General features: G+C 39.9%; 1 protein-coding gene across 6 annotated transcripts in view; it reads right to left on the bottom strand.

Annotated features, from left to right (window-relative positions):
• The window catches only part of ATP9B (ATPase phospholipid transporting 9B (putative)), a 155,991-nt gene that overhangs the window by 103,125 nt on the left and 39,347 nt on the right, over positions 1–13,519 (bottom strand). For all 6 annotated transcript variants that reach the window (XM_052697876.1, XM_052697877.1, XM_052697879.1 and 3 more), the window contains exon 7: positions 8,862–8,913. In XM_052697876.1, the coding sequence (XP_052553836.1) occupies positions 8,862–8,913 (52 nt within the window). The remainder of the gene's footprint in view (positions 1–8,861; positions 8,914–13,519) is intronic.

Genomic DNA, 13,519 nt, shown 5'->3' with positions numbered 1-13,519 from the left:
GTGCCAACAAAATATTAGAACTAGTCAGATGTAAATACATACGCTAGCACTAGAATTGCTTCTCAACAAAGAATAGCTGTCACATCTTCCTTCAGAAAACTTAAAAATATTTTCCAACCTGAGTATTTTTAACATACTAGGAAAAAAAAAACCTGCCAGGTGGAATCCTACTTTAGCATAGCAAGCTAATTTCACCAAGATAACAGACTACTTTAACACAATGCATACTGTGCATTTGGAGAAACCAAAGGATGAAACGGAACTGTTTGCAATCAAAGAGATTTCAGCTGTTTGGAAGAACAAAGTGCCTGCACTGCAAACTATTTTAAGGCACCACTACAACAAGGAAATCGCACAATGTGGACACTGTTCCACAAGTGCAATTCCGTAAGTATTATCCATGTTAGATTGTTTTCCCTGAATCATTACTACAGTCTACTAACTGGGTTCAGCTGGCTTTTCTTCATTTTTCTTAACAGTGTTCACTGGGGGCCCACATGAAAACACTTTAGTTTACTCCTGGGAAACTGGTTCTCATTTGAAAATGTACTGTGAGAATTATATGAAGTGAAGTTTGCTTCAGAATTCAACATGATCCTTCAAACCAGCAGTCAGACTTGCACTAGGTATTTTATATGGGACGATTCTCAAACCGCTGCCTGTTGCAACAAAAATGAAATTAGGATATTTTAAGTAGCTTTTATTTTCTGGAATTGCCTACTGATATTTAAGCTAATCAAGTAATTTTCTAATCCTAGGGCAAAGCACATATTAACAAGTAAATATTCAGAACTTATTTCAAGAACACTGAATAAAGAGCCTCCCTACTTCCAGAGCTCTGACTGGACAGTAACATTCAACAAAATACACTATAATAATACACTTAAATATCTTCTGAAGACAGATACTGCAAAATTATATAAACATTTACACACCTTAAAAGCACAGTACTTGTAGATTACGTAAGGGACATTTCTGCTCTAGGTAAAAGCAGAGCTCATAAGCAAACCGATAAAAAGAGAAGTCGATAGCCAGATATTCCAGAATCCATTGAAAGTGCACTTAGTCTCCCAGATTTTAGAAGCAGAAAAAGTAAACAACTTGAAAGACACACCAGTAACTAAATAAAGCGTTGATATCTTGATATCTCACAATGTTCGAACACAGAAAAGAAATCAAAGAAGCTAATAAATTCAAATTACAACAGGCATTAAAAATTCAGCAGAGAAAAGTACATTATCCTTTACCAAACAGGAGCCTAAAGAGAAGCAACAGACCACCCACAAAGACTAGACTTTGCTACAGGAAAAAGCAGAGGAATTGATCTTATTTTATTTCTCCCCATCCCCTTTTGTTGACAGATAGAGGAAAGTTCATAAAGCTAAAAGACCACTTGCAATCAGAACTGTAACTGAAACAGCTAAATAGAAGCTGAATTTTGTTTACTCTCCATTCATACCAAAAGCACTGACTGTGGATACACAGGCCTTAGCATTTGTATGGAGAAGCCAGCATTTTCTCAACTGCATACTCCATACAAGGCAGACTGACTCACATCAGTGTCTCCACTACCGAAGAGAGATGCAAAACAAGTTAGTTCAAGTCTACACACACGCTTCTATTTCAGGTACAGATACCTCCCACCTCAACTCTCAAGCAGAAGTTTGAGATGCTATGTTTTCATTATGAATACATTAAGATAGATTTGAAGATCATCTCTCAAATTAGGAAACGACTTTAAAACCATTGCAAGGTCATATCTCGTTAGACCTGATTAGCAGTGCTTATGCAGAAATCCCTTTTCAACACCAGGTGCAGGAAAACAGGAAAGGAAAGAAAGAGATTGGCAAAGGCTAAATGGGGACCAGCTGGTCAAACCAGAGAGCAGAAAGAAAACACACAGGCAACAGAAGCAGGGACAGGTATCCTGGGAGAAGCATAGGGATTCTGGTAGGCTGTGTAGAGATGGGGTTAACCTCAGGAGGTTCGCCGGGGCCCATCTTTTGAGGTTATCAGGGTCTCTTTGGATGGCATCCCTTCTTCTTTTTGCCATATCATCTGCAATGCTCAGACTTGTGTCTTCAGCAAACTTGAGGAGGGTGCACTCAATCCCAACATCTATGCCACTGATAAAGATCATAGAATCACAGAATGGCCTGGGTTGAAAAGGACCACAATGATCATCTAGACTCAACCCCCCTGCTAAGTGCAGGGTTGCCAACCACCAGACCAGGCTGCCCAGAGCCACATCCAGCATGGTTGCAATACAAATCCTTCTGTGGGACACCACTCATCACCAGCCTCCACCTGGACTACAACTCTCTGGCTTCAACCTTCCAAGCAATTCCTTATCCACCAAATAGCGCACCCTTCAAACTCGTCTCTCTCCAATTTAGAGATAAGGATGTGGTGGGGGATCATGTCAAAGGCCTTGCAGAAGTCCACACAGATCACATCAGTTGCCTTCCCTCTGTTCACCAATGCTGTCACTTCATCACAGAAGGCCAGCAAATTGGTCAGGCATGACCTTCCTTGGTGAAACCACAGAACACCTACTCTTTCCTCATGTGCCCTAACATGTCTTCCAGGAGGATCTGTTCCACCAGCTTCCCAGGCACAGAGGTGAAGTTCACTGGCACGTAGTCCTCCAGTTCCTCTTTCCTCCCTTTCTTACAAATGGGAGTGATGTTTCCCTTTGTCCAGTCACTGGGGATTTCATCTGACATTCGTGACTTTTCAAATATGATGGAGTGCAGCCCAACCAACACATCAGCCATCTCCCTTAGCACCCTAAGATGCACGTCACTGGGTCCCGTAGACTTACAAATATTCAGTCTTAAGAGGTGTTCTCAGACTTCCTCTGCCTTTACAGTGGGGGGCAGTTTGCTTCTCCAGTTCCCACCTAGAAGGATTTATGTGATGACGTGAGATGTGATGAATATAAGAATCCTGGCTGTCAGAGAAGATCAAGGCAAAGAACTCACTGAGTACCTCAGCCTCCTCCATATCTGTTGTAGCCAGTTCTCCTTTCTCACTTACCAGAGAGGATACACTCTCTTTGGCCTGTCTCTTTTGAACAATGTACCTATAGAATCCCTCCTTGTTTTTATAATCCCTCAACAAGTTCAGCTCCATCTATGTATTGGCTTTCCTAATCCCATCTCTGCATGTCCAGATACCATCCATGTATTCTTCCCAGATGATACACCCTCGTTTCCAAGGACATGCCCTTCTTTTCACTCAGTGTGACTAGCCTGTCCTTGCCAAGCAACAATAGTTTCCTGGCTCCTCTGCCTGTTTTCTTACTCTAAGGGATGGAGATCATTTGTGCTCTCAGAAAAGCATCCCCAAAGAGTAGCCAGCTTTGCTCCACTCTAAGGACAGCTTCCGAGGAGATCTTTTCCAGCAATCCCTTTAACAGCCTGAAGTTCACTCTCCTGAAGTTCACTGTCCTGATTCCACTCTTTGCCAGGCTCACATTCCTCAAGATCACAAACTCACTCAGGGCATGGTTGCTGCAGCCAGGTTGCTTCCAATCTTAATGTCTTTAACGGTATCTACTGCGTTGGTGAACATCAGGTCCAGTAACATCTCACCTCTGGTCAATCTGCCATATACCTGAACCAAAAAGTTATCACTGATGGACTACAGGAGTCTCCTGGATTGCCTGCAGCTCACCATGCTGTTTTCTGAGCAGGTATCTGGATGATTGAAATTCCCCATCAGGATAAGAGACTGCAAACATGACACTTGCAGCTGAAGCAGGAAGGACTTCTCAACAGGCTCTCCTTGATCAGGTGGCCTGTTGTAGACCCCAGCCACCTGTAGCACTAGCTGTGATGAGTAGAACTGAGCAGTCAGTAGCAGTTGCTATTGAGAGTATTTTCTCTGACAAGAACAAAATCCCACAACCAAATGTCACTTCTGCCAATTTGAGAGTTGCTGTCTGTAGAAAATCATGTATTAAAATTCATCTGTGAACCATCTTTTAAACAGACTTGTCCTTACAGTGTTTCCAACTCCAATTTTGTTGTTGGAAGCATATCTCAATGCAATGTTCTGACACTTGGGAAAACCTTTTTTCAGAAGCATTGGCATTGCTCTATATAGAGTCTAGCATCTGCCAAAAATGCCAATTCTGTGCAAAGACAGAGGGTTCCAATACCCACCCAGGAAAGCTGGAATACATTAGTAAAAGAAATTCTACTTCATCCTATGGAAATCAGTTTCTACCAAGGAAGGCTGAAAAGTAAAAACAATTCTCCTCTACAATTACAATGCAATATCCAAGGTAAGTGTGTAAAATACCCTTAGGGGAAAAAAAGGGTTAAAATAACATTAATCAATTCTTATCCTCCTGAAAAGCTACTAATAACAACAAAAACAACAATAAAATAACAGCACTGTCATTAGTCACCGGCCTAAAAACTAACTGTAGTACACAATAAACACTTTTTCTTAGCCCTGGTGTCTAAGGAGCACATCACATACCTGAAGATAGTCATCTGCTGGCTCTTCCAACTGCAAAGGCTCTAGCAAATAATGCAATTAGCCTAATTTCTATGGCATATACTATGCCATTATCTTTCCTAGAGTAACTTTCAACCAGGTAGAGCAAGCCAAAGATATCAAGCAACTTTCTTCCTTCAGTTTTTTCTCAAAAGCTCAAGGTAGAAGAGCTCCTAGAGCATGTTAGTTCCAGCAGTCACCTACTTTTGAACATAGCAAAAATTGCTGGTAAAAATCAGCAACTATTAGCTCAGGGACAATCACTGCAACGCCAGTTTAAGATAGAATAAGAATCTGAAGTTACCTTAGGACAGTAAATGAAAAGTTTGAAGGGAAAAAAAAAAGTACATTCACTCTTTCTTAACGCAGTAGTCAAATATTTGTGTATTTCTCATAATTTCACATTTCAAAGTGAAGAGCACAAATATTACAGTTTTACAAACATATGTACCAGGCTTTTCTTAAGGACCAGCTCTTGCTCATGTGAGAGCACATCTGCGTGCTAGAATAAGAGTACCTGACCCATACCAGAATCATCAGGTCACTGAACTAAAAGCAGGCACAGTCAAGTTGGAGAACATGTATTTCAGCTCAAGAAATAATAGTTATAAGATAACATATAATTAGAATTCAGTTTTATCAAAATAATCCGTTAGGTTTGATCTTAAAATTAGCTCCTGCTACACAAAGTTAAGAAACATCCTAACAAACTCTGCATTTCTTTAAGTGCATTTGGGAAAGGAGATGTGAAGAAAACAAGCACTGAAGAAATGACACTGGCTCATTTCTCCAACAGAAACACATCCATGACAAACAAGCCAGAACTGTTTTTGGTTGAACTTCTATGGCTAATGATTTATAACTCAAACTGCTTTTTCTGACTGAAGACAAAGGGTATCAAGTGTTACAAACAACAGTAAATACTGAAATTGGGAAATGTTGAAACAGAGTAGACTTCAAAATTAGTTCAAAATCTTTGCTTTTACTCTGTATAGATTTATGATAACAAATTAAAGTGTTTTATTGCACAGAAGATAAAAGAAAATCACATACAGAACATAAAACCATGGAAAAACTAATGTGTTCTATAAAGTATTTAAACTGTTGACTATAAACTAAACCATAAATCAGTCAAAACTACAACATTCAAGAAAAAGCAATTACAGATATAAGTCTTATTCAAGTCTTATTCTTTAGTCAAAATAACAATTACCGCCATATGTTTGAAGTTCAGTGTTGGAATTTTTTTTTTGCTTGCATTTTTTTCTTGTTTGGTTTGGTTTCACATTTTTTTTGAGAGAACAGCATCAATATAAGTAGCCAATATATTGCATGTTTATAGAAAAAGTATTGAAAATGCAAAAGTCCCATTCCGCGTGTGGTAAAAATATAAATGAATTATTTATATCCGAACTTTGGGCAGATTTCTTTGCATTTGCTGTGTTCACTTTGAATTATAATGGGCGCTTACCTTGCAGGAATACTTTAAGTGTGTTAACAAGCACATTTATTTGTTTAGGGACAGGCTAATTTTATACTATAAACCTTTAAATTGTGTAGCTTTATTTTCCTGATAGCAGATTACCAGAAAATTTTAAAGCTGTCTGAATTAAACCTGAACACCAAGATAGACTTGAACAATTTTACTTTCAAATCATGCTTTTCTCCCCACATTTTTTGACACAAGAATTCATTCCATGTCCTAGATCTACAATTATACATGGTCCTGACAAGATACAGTGCCTGGATTGTTCATGGACACTGCTGTGGCCCATCCTTCAATTAGCAGTACTGCGAGGAGAGCAGACTACACAATGTCTTATAACTTTCCATACAAGAATTTACAAGTTTAACAATCAGTGCAGAGGAAAGCATGCCACAGTGTAGATATGCAAAACATAATTGAAGAAATTTTGTCATTGCAAGTTATACAGTTGCTTGACAGCACTTTTATTCCGGCAGTGAGAATGCTGATCCCAATTAGGGACAGCTTTCCACGTTTTCACAACAGCAAACACTACACATTACTACACAATGAGTTCTCAACACGTTTCTGCCATGCATACATCACTTGAAGATATCAGCATTGATACATACTACTGCAACTGGAGATGACAACTGCTTCTAAATGCCCACATATCTAATACAATTTAACTGGTAAAGACTAAGACAAATTTCCATAAATGTAGCTCTTATGCTAAGGCATAGCATGCAACAGGCCTAGTTTAAGGTAATTCTTCTACAGAGTCTAACTCATGTTTCCACTTTTGTAGCAGATGTCATTTGAGCTTTAACAGTTCTTATGATTCTAGCTGAAACATTTATAGGCTTCAGTGGTTAAGACACGATACTGCAAGCAGCCCAAAAGGAGACATCATCAATCACTTTATAATCATGTTGGATCCAAGATCTTTGAGTTGTCAAAAGCATTATGAAATTTAGTACAGTATGCATTCTGAAGCAGAGAACAGTTAACCAGGATTAAGATTATATGTACTATTAGACAACACTGCTGGTCCAGACCAGTTAAACATAATCTAGTGCACCTAACAGTCAATCACTTCAAAATCATGACAAGGCAGTGACTGCATAGTACTTGTAGCAATTTCTTCTAGTGAATACGTAGCTCCAGTAGTGTTCTACAGGCAAATCAAACATTTGACTTTTCTTGCAAATGATTTCTGAAATAGAACTCCAATGGGACAGTAAAACATCAAAGCACTCCTAACGCAAGGTTAAGAGCTGTGATATTCCTACATGAAAGTTAGTGCTGTCCGACAAATATCAGACAGCTCTTCATGATACAGCAATATAAAGAAGGCAAATTCTTTGAGTTGGATTTTTTTTTATTTTTTGTTTATTGGTGGTGGCTTTTTTTTGAGTTACATGGGGACTATCACTTGCAAACTTTAATCAAAATAGCTGTAATTCATCTACAGGCTTGGGGCGGTGTGGCTGGAGGACTGCGTAGAGGAAATGGACCTGGGGGTATTGATTGATGCTCGGCTGAACATGAGCCGACAGTGTGCCCAGGTGGCCAAGAAGGCCAATGGCATCCTGGCTTGCATCAGAAACAGCATTGCGAGCAGGAGCAGAGAGGTGATTGTTCCCCTGTATTCAGCACTGGTGAGGCCGCACCTCGAGTGCTGTGTCCAGTTTTGGGCCCCTCACTGCAAGAAAGATATTGAGGCCCTGGAACGTGTTCAAAGGAGGGCAACAAAGCTGGTGAGGGGTCTGGAACACAGGCCATATGAGGAGAGGCTGAAGGAGCTGGGAATGTTCAGCCTGGAGAAGAGGAGGCTCAGGGGAGACCTCATTGCTCTCTATAACTTCCTGAAGGGAGGCTGTAGTGAGCTGGGGGTCGGCCTCTTCTCTCGTGTCATCAGTGATAGGACCAGGGGAAATGGCTTCAAGCTACGGCAGGGGAGATTCAGGCTGGACATGAGGAAGTGTTACTGTTCAGAAAGGGTGGTCAGGCACTGGAATGGATGCCCAGGGAGGTGGTGGAGTCACCGACCCTGGGGGTGTTCAAGGAAAGGCTGGATGTTGTGTTGAGGGACATGGTTTAGTAGGAGCTATTGGGAATAAGTGAACGGTTGGACTGGGTGATCTTTTAGGTCTTTTCCAACCTTGGTGATTCTATGATTCTAATTTATAGGGCTCATGTAAAGGAAATATATGTTCAGAGTTCAGGAGTACTCTTATCACCATATAGAGAGAAACGGAATTAATGAGAAGTTCTTTCCTTCTCCTCACTCAAGAAAAGTGTTGGGTTTTTTTGTGTGCTGTTTTTGTTGTTGTTTGTTTGCAGTTTCTGCAGGTTGTGTAAGGTTCTATATATTTGACAGCCCAAAGAGGAAGTATCGCTTCAAAAGGGAAAAAAAAAAAAATAGCTATCCTAATGTTTTTTAGATCACTTTAATACGTTTCTAAAGTAATTTTAATCACATCAGTGGGATATTGTTTCAGTTCTTTTCCATTAACTGAAAATCAAATCAAGTGACATTTAATGTATTGCAGTAATATCCAAAAATACTATTATATTAGACAAATATTGTTTTAAAGTATACTGAACTAGTCTTGATATTTGCATTACCCGAAGTTTCGTTGTATCAGTCATCTATTTAAAAGAATGCATCTCTATAGACCTCACATTCACAATTCACAGTGAGATTTCCCAGTTTTAAGTCCAAGCATACTATTTTTCTCAGATATATACACTCCTGCCCCTCACCCCCTATTAATCTCACACATGTGGATTTCCTGCTATCAGTTTGACCATAATGCACAATCTAAAATATTACTACAATGACCAAGTTATCATGTAGCCAACCTGAATTATCAAAACATACCAGTTTTTTCTGATGTTCTGAGAAAAACCATGTCAGATGGGATTCGTTGATTCTGAGGAGAGAGGAAGAAAAAAGTACATTTTATTCTACGTAGGAAAACAGTAAATTCCAATCAAATGCCCAGTTAAGATCCTGTCACCAAAAGGTCAAACTTGGATTGAAACTCAATTAAAATAGGATTTATCAAAGCACTTTACATTCAGTATTTGCAATTCAGAAATCAATATTTTCAAAAAATTATACAATAAGCAAACGACATCTAATCCTTTCAGATGTTCTTTATAAGTGAATCATAAATACCTGAAGACCTGGACTGGTCTTTTCATGACTAAAAACAGTGCATCAAGACTATAAATCACTGAATATATACCACTGAAACACTAAAAGTAATATTCTATTGAGCAAAACCCTGATAGTTAGCAGGAAAAAAAGTAAACAGAAATTTCAAACATCTCAGCATTTAAGCTATATATGCAGTGTATATCAACTTTTGCCAGGCATCCTCTTTCTCTCTCCCAATATACAAATACAGAGAGGAAATTGCAAGCCATGAAGCAACGTTTCCCAGTTTCACGTATTTACAAACCTCTCCTTTGCAAAGACAAAATTGAATAGACTAAGGCTCAACTAAGGCTCGTCTTTTATTTCTGAAGAGCTCAAATGTCTGCTTGAAGAAAGAGTAGAAAGGAAAATAGATACGTAGCTGACAAAGACCATCATATGGCATACGTGAACCTCATGGATTTTAGCCTTAAAAAGCTTACTGAACTTACCAACTTAAGAAGTTAAGATATTTAATATATAAACATCTCAAAACTTATTATTTCACATTTAAATTATAATCAAACTGGAAAATTAATGCTGTGTAATTCAGTTGTAGCTCTATATTCTGCATAAACTACAAGCTATAAAGAACTTCAGTTATATAATTCAGAGAAGAAACAGCAGCACAGATGGGTTTCAAGCAGTCAGGAATCCCACTAGCCTGAAAATTTCAATGCAAAGCATGAGCACGTCTCAAGTCACCAACACAGTATATAGAATCCTGCCTTAAATTTTACTGAGTGATTCTAATCAGAATAATGAATTGATTCACTGTATCAAAGCAGAAGATACATCTTTGTAATACCCCCACAAAACATCTGAACTAATTACACTTTTCTGTGATAGCAATTGAAACACATACAGCGTGTAGCAGCTCTAACATACTCATCCCATTGGGAAATCACAGAACTATCTGAGTTGGAAGGGACATTTGAAGGTCATCTAGTCCAATTCCCCTGCTATGAACAGTGACATCTACAGGCAGCACAAAGACTGACTGTCTGACACTGAGCAGCTCCAGAGACAGGGAAGAGTGTGTCCCTTCTTTCTTACAGCGCCCATTTAGATACTTGAAGGCCACTCTCATGTCTTCCAGAACTCTCTCTTCTCCAGCCTGAGCAGCCCCAGTTCTCTCACCCTGTCCTCATAAGGAAGGTATTCCATTTCTTGCATCATTTTTGGGGCCCTCCTCTGGACTCACTCCAACAGGTCCAAGACCACCCTGTACTGAGGACACTGCAATCTGGACATAGTACTCTAGGAATGGTTTCACTAGTGCAAAGCAGAGGGAGCAGGATCACCTCCCACAGCATACTGGCCACTCTTCTTTTGGCGTAGCCCAGGACGTGCTTAATTTCATGGGCTGTGAGGTCACAGGGCTGGCTCATGTCCAACTTGCCACATCTTGAGCCCTCTTCAAAAGGACCGTGCTCAATCCCTTCATCCCCCAGCTCATACTGATAGCGGGGGTTGCTGCAACTTAGGTGCGAGACCCTTGTACTTGCATGTGTTGAATGTCATGAAGTTCTTCAGGGCCCACTGCCTGAGTCTGTCTAGGTGTCTCAAGATGCTATCCCACCCTGCCAGCATTTCAACAACACAACGCAGCTTAGTGTCATCCTAAAACTTGCTGAGAGCATACTTGATCCCAACACTGATGTCACTGATGAAAATATCAAAGAGCATCAGCCCCAGTTCTGATTCCTGAGGGGGTGGCACTCATCACTGGCATCCACCCAGACACTGAGCTACTGACCACTATTCCCTGGCTAAGTCTTGCACCCAGTTCCTCATCAATTTAATTGTCCAGCCATCAAACAATCACTCATCTTCCTGTGAGACAAAGATGCTGTGAGGGCCTTTGCCAAAGGCCTTCCTGAAGTCCCAGTAGAAGACATCACTGGCTCTTCCCTTTCCCACTGACGCAGTAACACCACTGTAGGAGGCTGCAACATTGATCAGACAGGACTCGCTCTGGATGAAGCCATGCTGGCTTTCCTGTATCACCTCTCTCTCTTCCACGTGCCTTAGCACAGCTTCCAGGTGAATTTCTTCCATGATATTCCCCAGCACAGAAGCGAAGCTGAGAAGTCAGTAGTTCCCTCGGTCATCCGTCCTACCCATGTTAAAAGCAGGTACAACTCTGCCTTTTTCCAGACACAGGGGACTCCACGTGACGGCCATGACTTTTCAAATGGCACCGTGAGTGCCTCAGCAACTGCATCAGCCTCTTCCTTTAGGACTCTGGGCTGCATCTCATTGGGTCCCATAGACTTACAGGTGTTCAGGATCCTCAGGTGGTCACAAACCTGATCTCTGCTTCCTGTGGGAGGATCACAGCCTCTTAGCCTCCACCTTCCGACTCCTCCACCTGAGGGATGCCTGAAGAACAGCTGCTGGTGAAGACTGAGGCAAAAAAAACTGTTGAGTACCTCAGCCTTCTGCCTGTCCTTTGTTACCAGCCTGCCTGTAGTGCTCACTGGGCCTGAGGGGTGTGCCTGCTTGGACCTTCCTTTTCTGGTTGATGGACCTGTAAAGGGTTTCTTGTTTTTCTCTGCACCACTTCCAAAGCCTACTTCCAGTTGGGCCTTTGCATTCCTGACCCCATCTCTACAAATCCCAACAACAAAAATCCATAGGTAATGGTGGCGAATACATTGAACAGTGGTATTTTGTAGCTGAGAATTTGTTCTATCAAATACTGTTATTACATTATTTGCATTTGTTGTAGTTTCCATGGAAATAAACAGAAGGCATTACTTTCAGAGTGACCTATGCAAGGTGCTGTACTTTAAGCTTTGCCTTAGTTCTTGAGTAATCACACTAATAAAATTATTTCTGACCAAAAAATATCCAAGCTACTTTAAGATGTTCTAACACTAGGCAAAGTTTTCAATTCCTACAAAGAAACATTCTTGAGAGCACCATGCTGTCACATCAGCATCATTTAGAATAACGTTAGCAAAATAAATCTCAGGTTTTATTTTATAGAGGCTCACCTTTGAGGGAAGTTGGTTCAGAAATGGAAGCAACTAAGACTGTATCTTCTATTGATTCAGAGATAGGCTATGGAGAGGTTAAGCCAGGAAACAGGAGGTATCTCAAGCAAACATGAAACTGGAAAATTGAGCAAGACTCAAAACGCTCAAAAAAAGGATGCATCTTTTCATTTTTTTTTTAATCTGAAGACCCTACATGGTCAAAAACAAATTTCTAATCGTACCTTAAAAATTACATGTTTTATGAGCAGATATGTCATAGTTTGCAGCAATTCTCATTCGTTGCTAAAAGCACAAACAGGTAACAATTTGTCTATATGTCAACAGTATTCCCCTTAAAGATGCTGGTCACGTGCAACTGGAGTGTATTTACAACTACAGTGTATTTACTATCTTACATTACAACAGAAGACCACCCACATTTATTATACATCACAAGCACAGATTCAACCAGAAATGTTTCATATTCAGATTTGAGAAAAATAATGCAAGACAAAGGGTAACCTTACTACATACTGTGTGCAAATTAGCCCTAAAACAACAAACAAAAAGGATGGGGAAAATGCAAGTTCAAAATTAAATATTTAATTAAATGACAATAACAATTAACCAGATAAACTGCCTTCATATAGATTAACTATACATTTTTACAGCCTCCCTGCCAGCTCTGACATAAATCCATTACGCGAGTTTCAGGTTACTGGCTTCATGCCTACAAACTGCAGTTACTTCTAAACAGGCTAAAAAACTTGACCAATAGTCTTAAAATTTTGGAAAAGTAACAGCGCAGCAATCCAATACAGAGTTAAATAGAAGTTCTAATAATCAGAGTGAGTTACCATGTTTTAAAAGCCATTATCAGATTCAGTGAAGAATGCGTGTCGCACATTCAGCACACAGATACTGAGCATCGGGTGAGTTTTTCAAGTCAAGTCGTTATACCTCACAAAACTGAGCATTATCCAATTAGTGACATGACTATTTTCACATTTTAGAAGAAAACGTACACCTTGATTTTGTCTTTTAAATGGGTTCTCTCTACATATTTTTTCCTTCCTGAAAAGCAAATGCATTAAAGAATTTGAATGCATTCTTTCATGTAACTAAGGGGAGGAATGGTACTTCGTTTACCTTATCTGTAAGAAAAGAAACAGTTTATGACTGACGTGTCTTTTTTTTCCATCAGGTTTTCTATGTTTTGGAAGCAGGTAGAAAGATTCCATGTGAGCGTTAGATGAAAAAATGTCACTATTATTGCTGACACTGCAAAGCAAAGATCTCCTTGCAAGTATCTGATACCTAGTCTATAAAAGATTGACTACACAAAAACAGATG

Source organism: Tympanuchus pallidicinctus, unplaced genomic scaffold (genome assembly GCF_026119805.1).
Source record: "Tympanuchus pallidicinctus isolate F22 unplaced genomic scaffold, pur_lepc_1.0 scaffold31, whole genome shotgun sequence".
Classification (NCBI taxonomy): Eukaryota; Metazoa; Chordata; class Aves; order Galliformes; family Phasianidae; genus Tympanuchus; species Tympanuchus pallidicinctus.
Note: the sequence above shows the minus strand (reverse complement) of the source record. Positions and strands in the feature narration are given on the sequence as shown.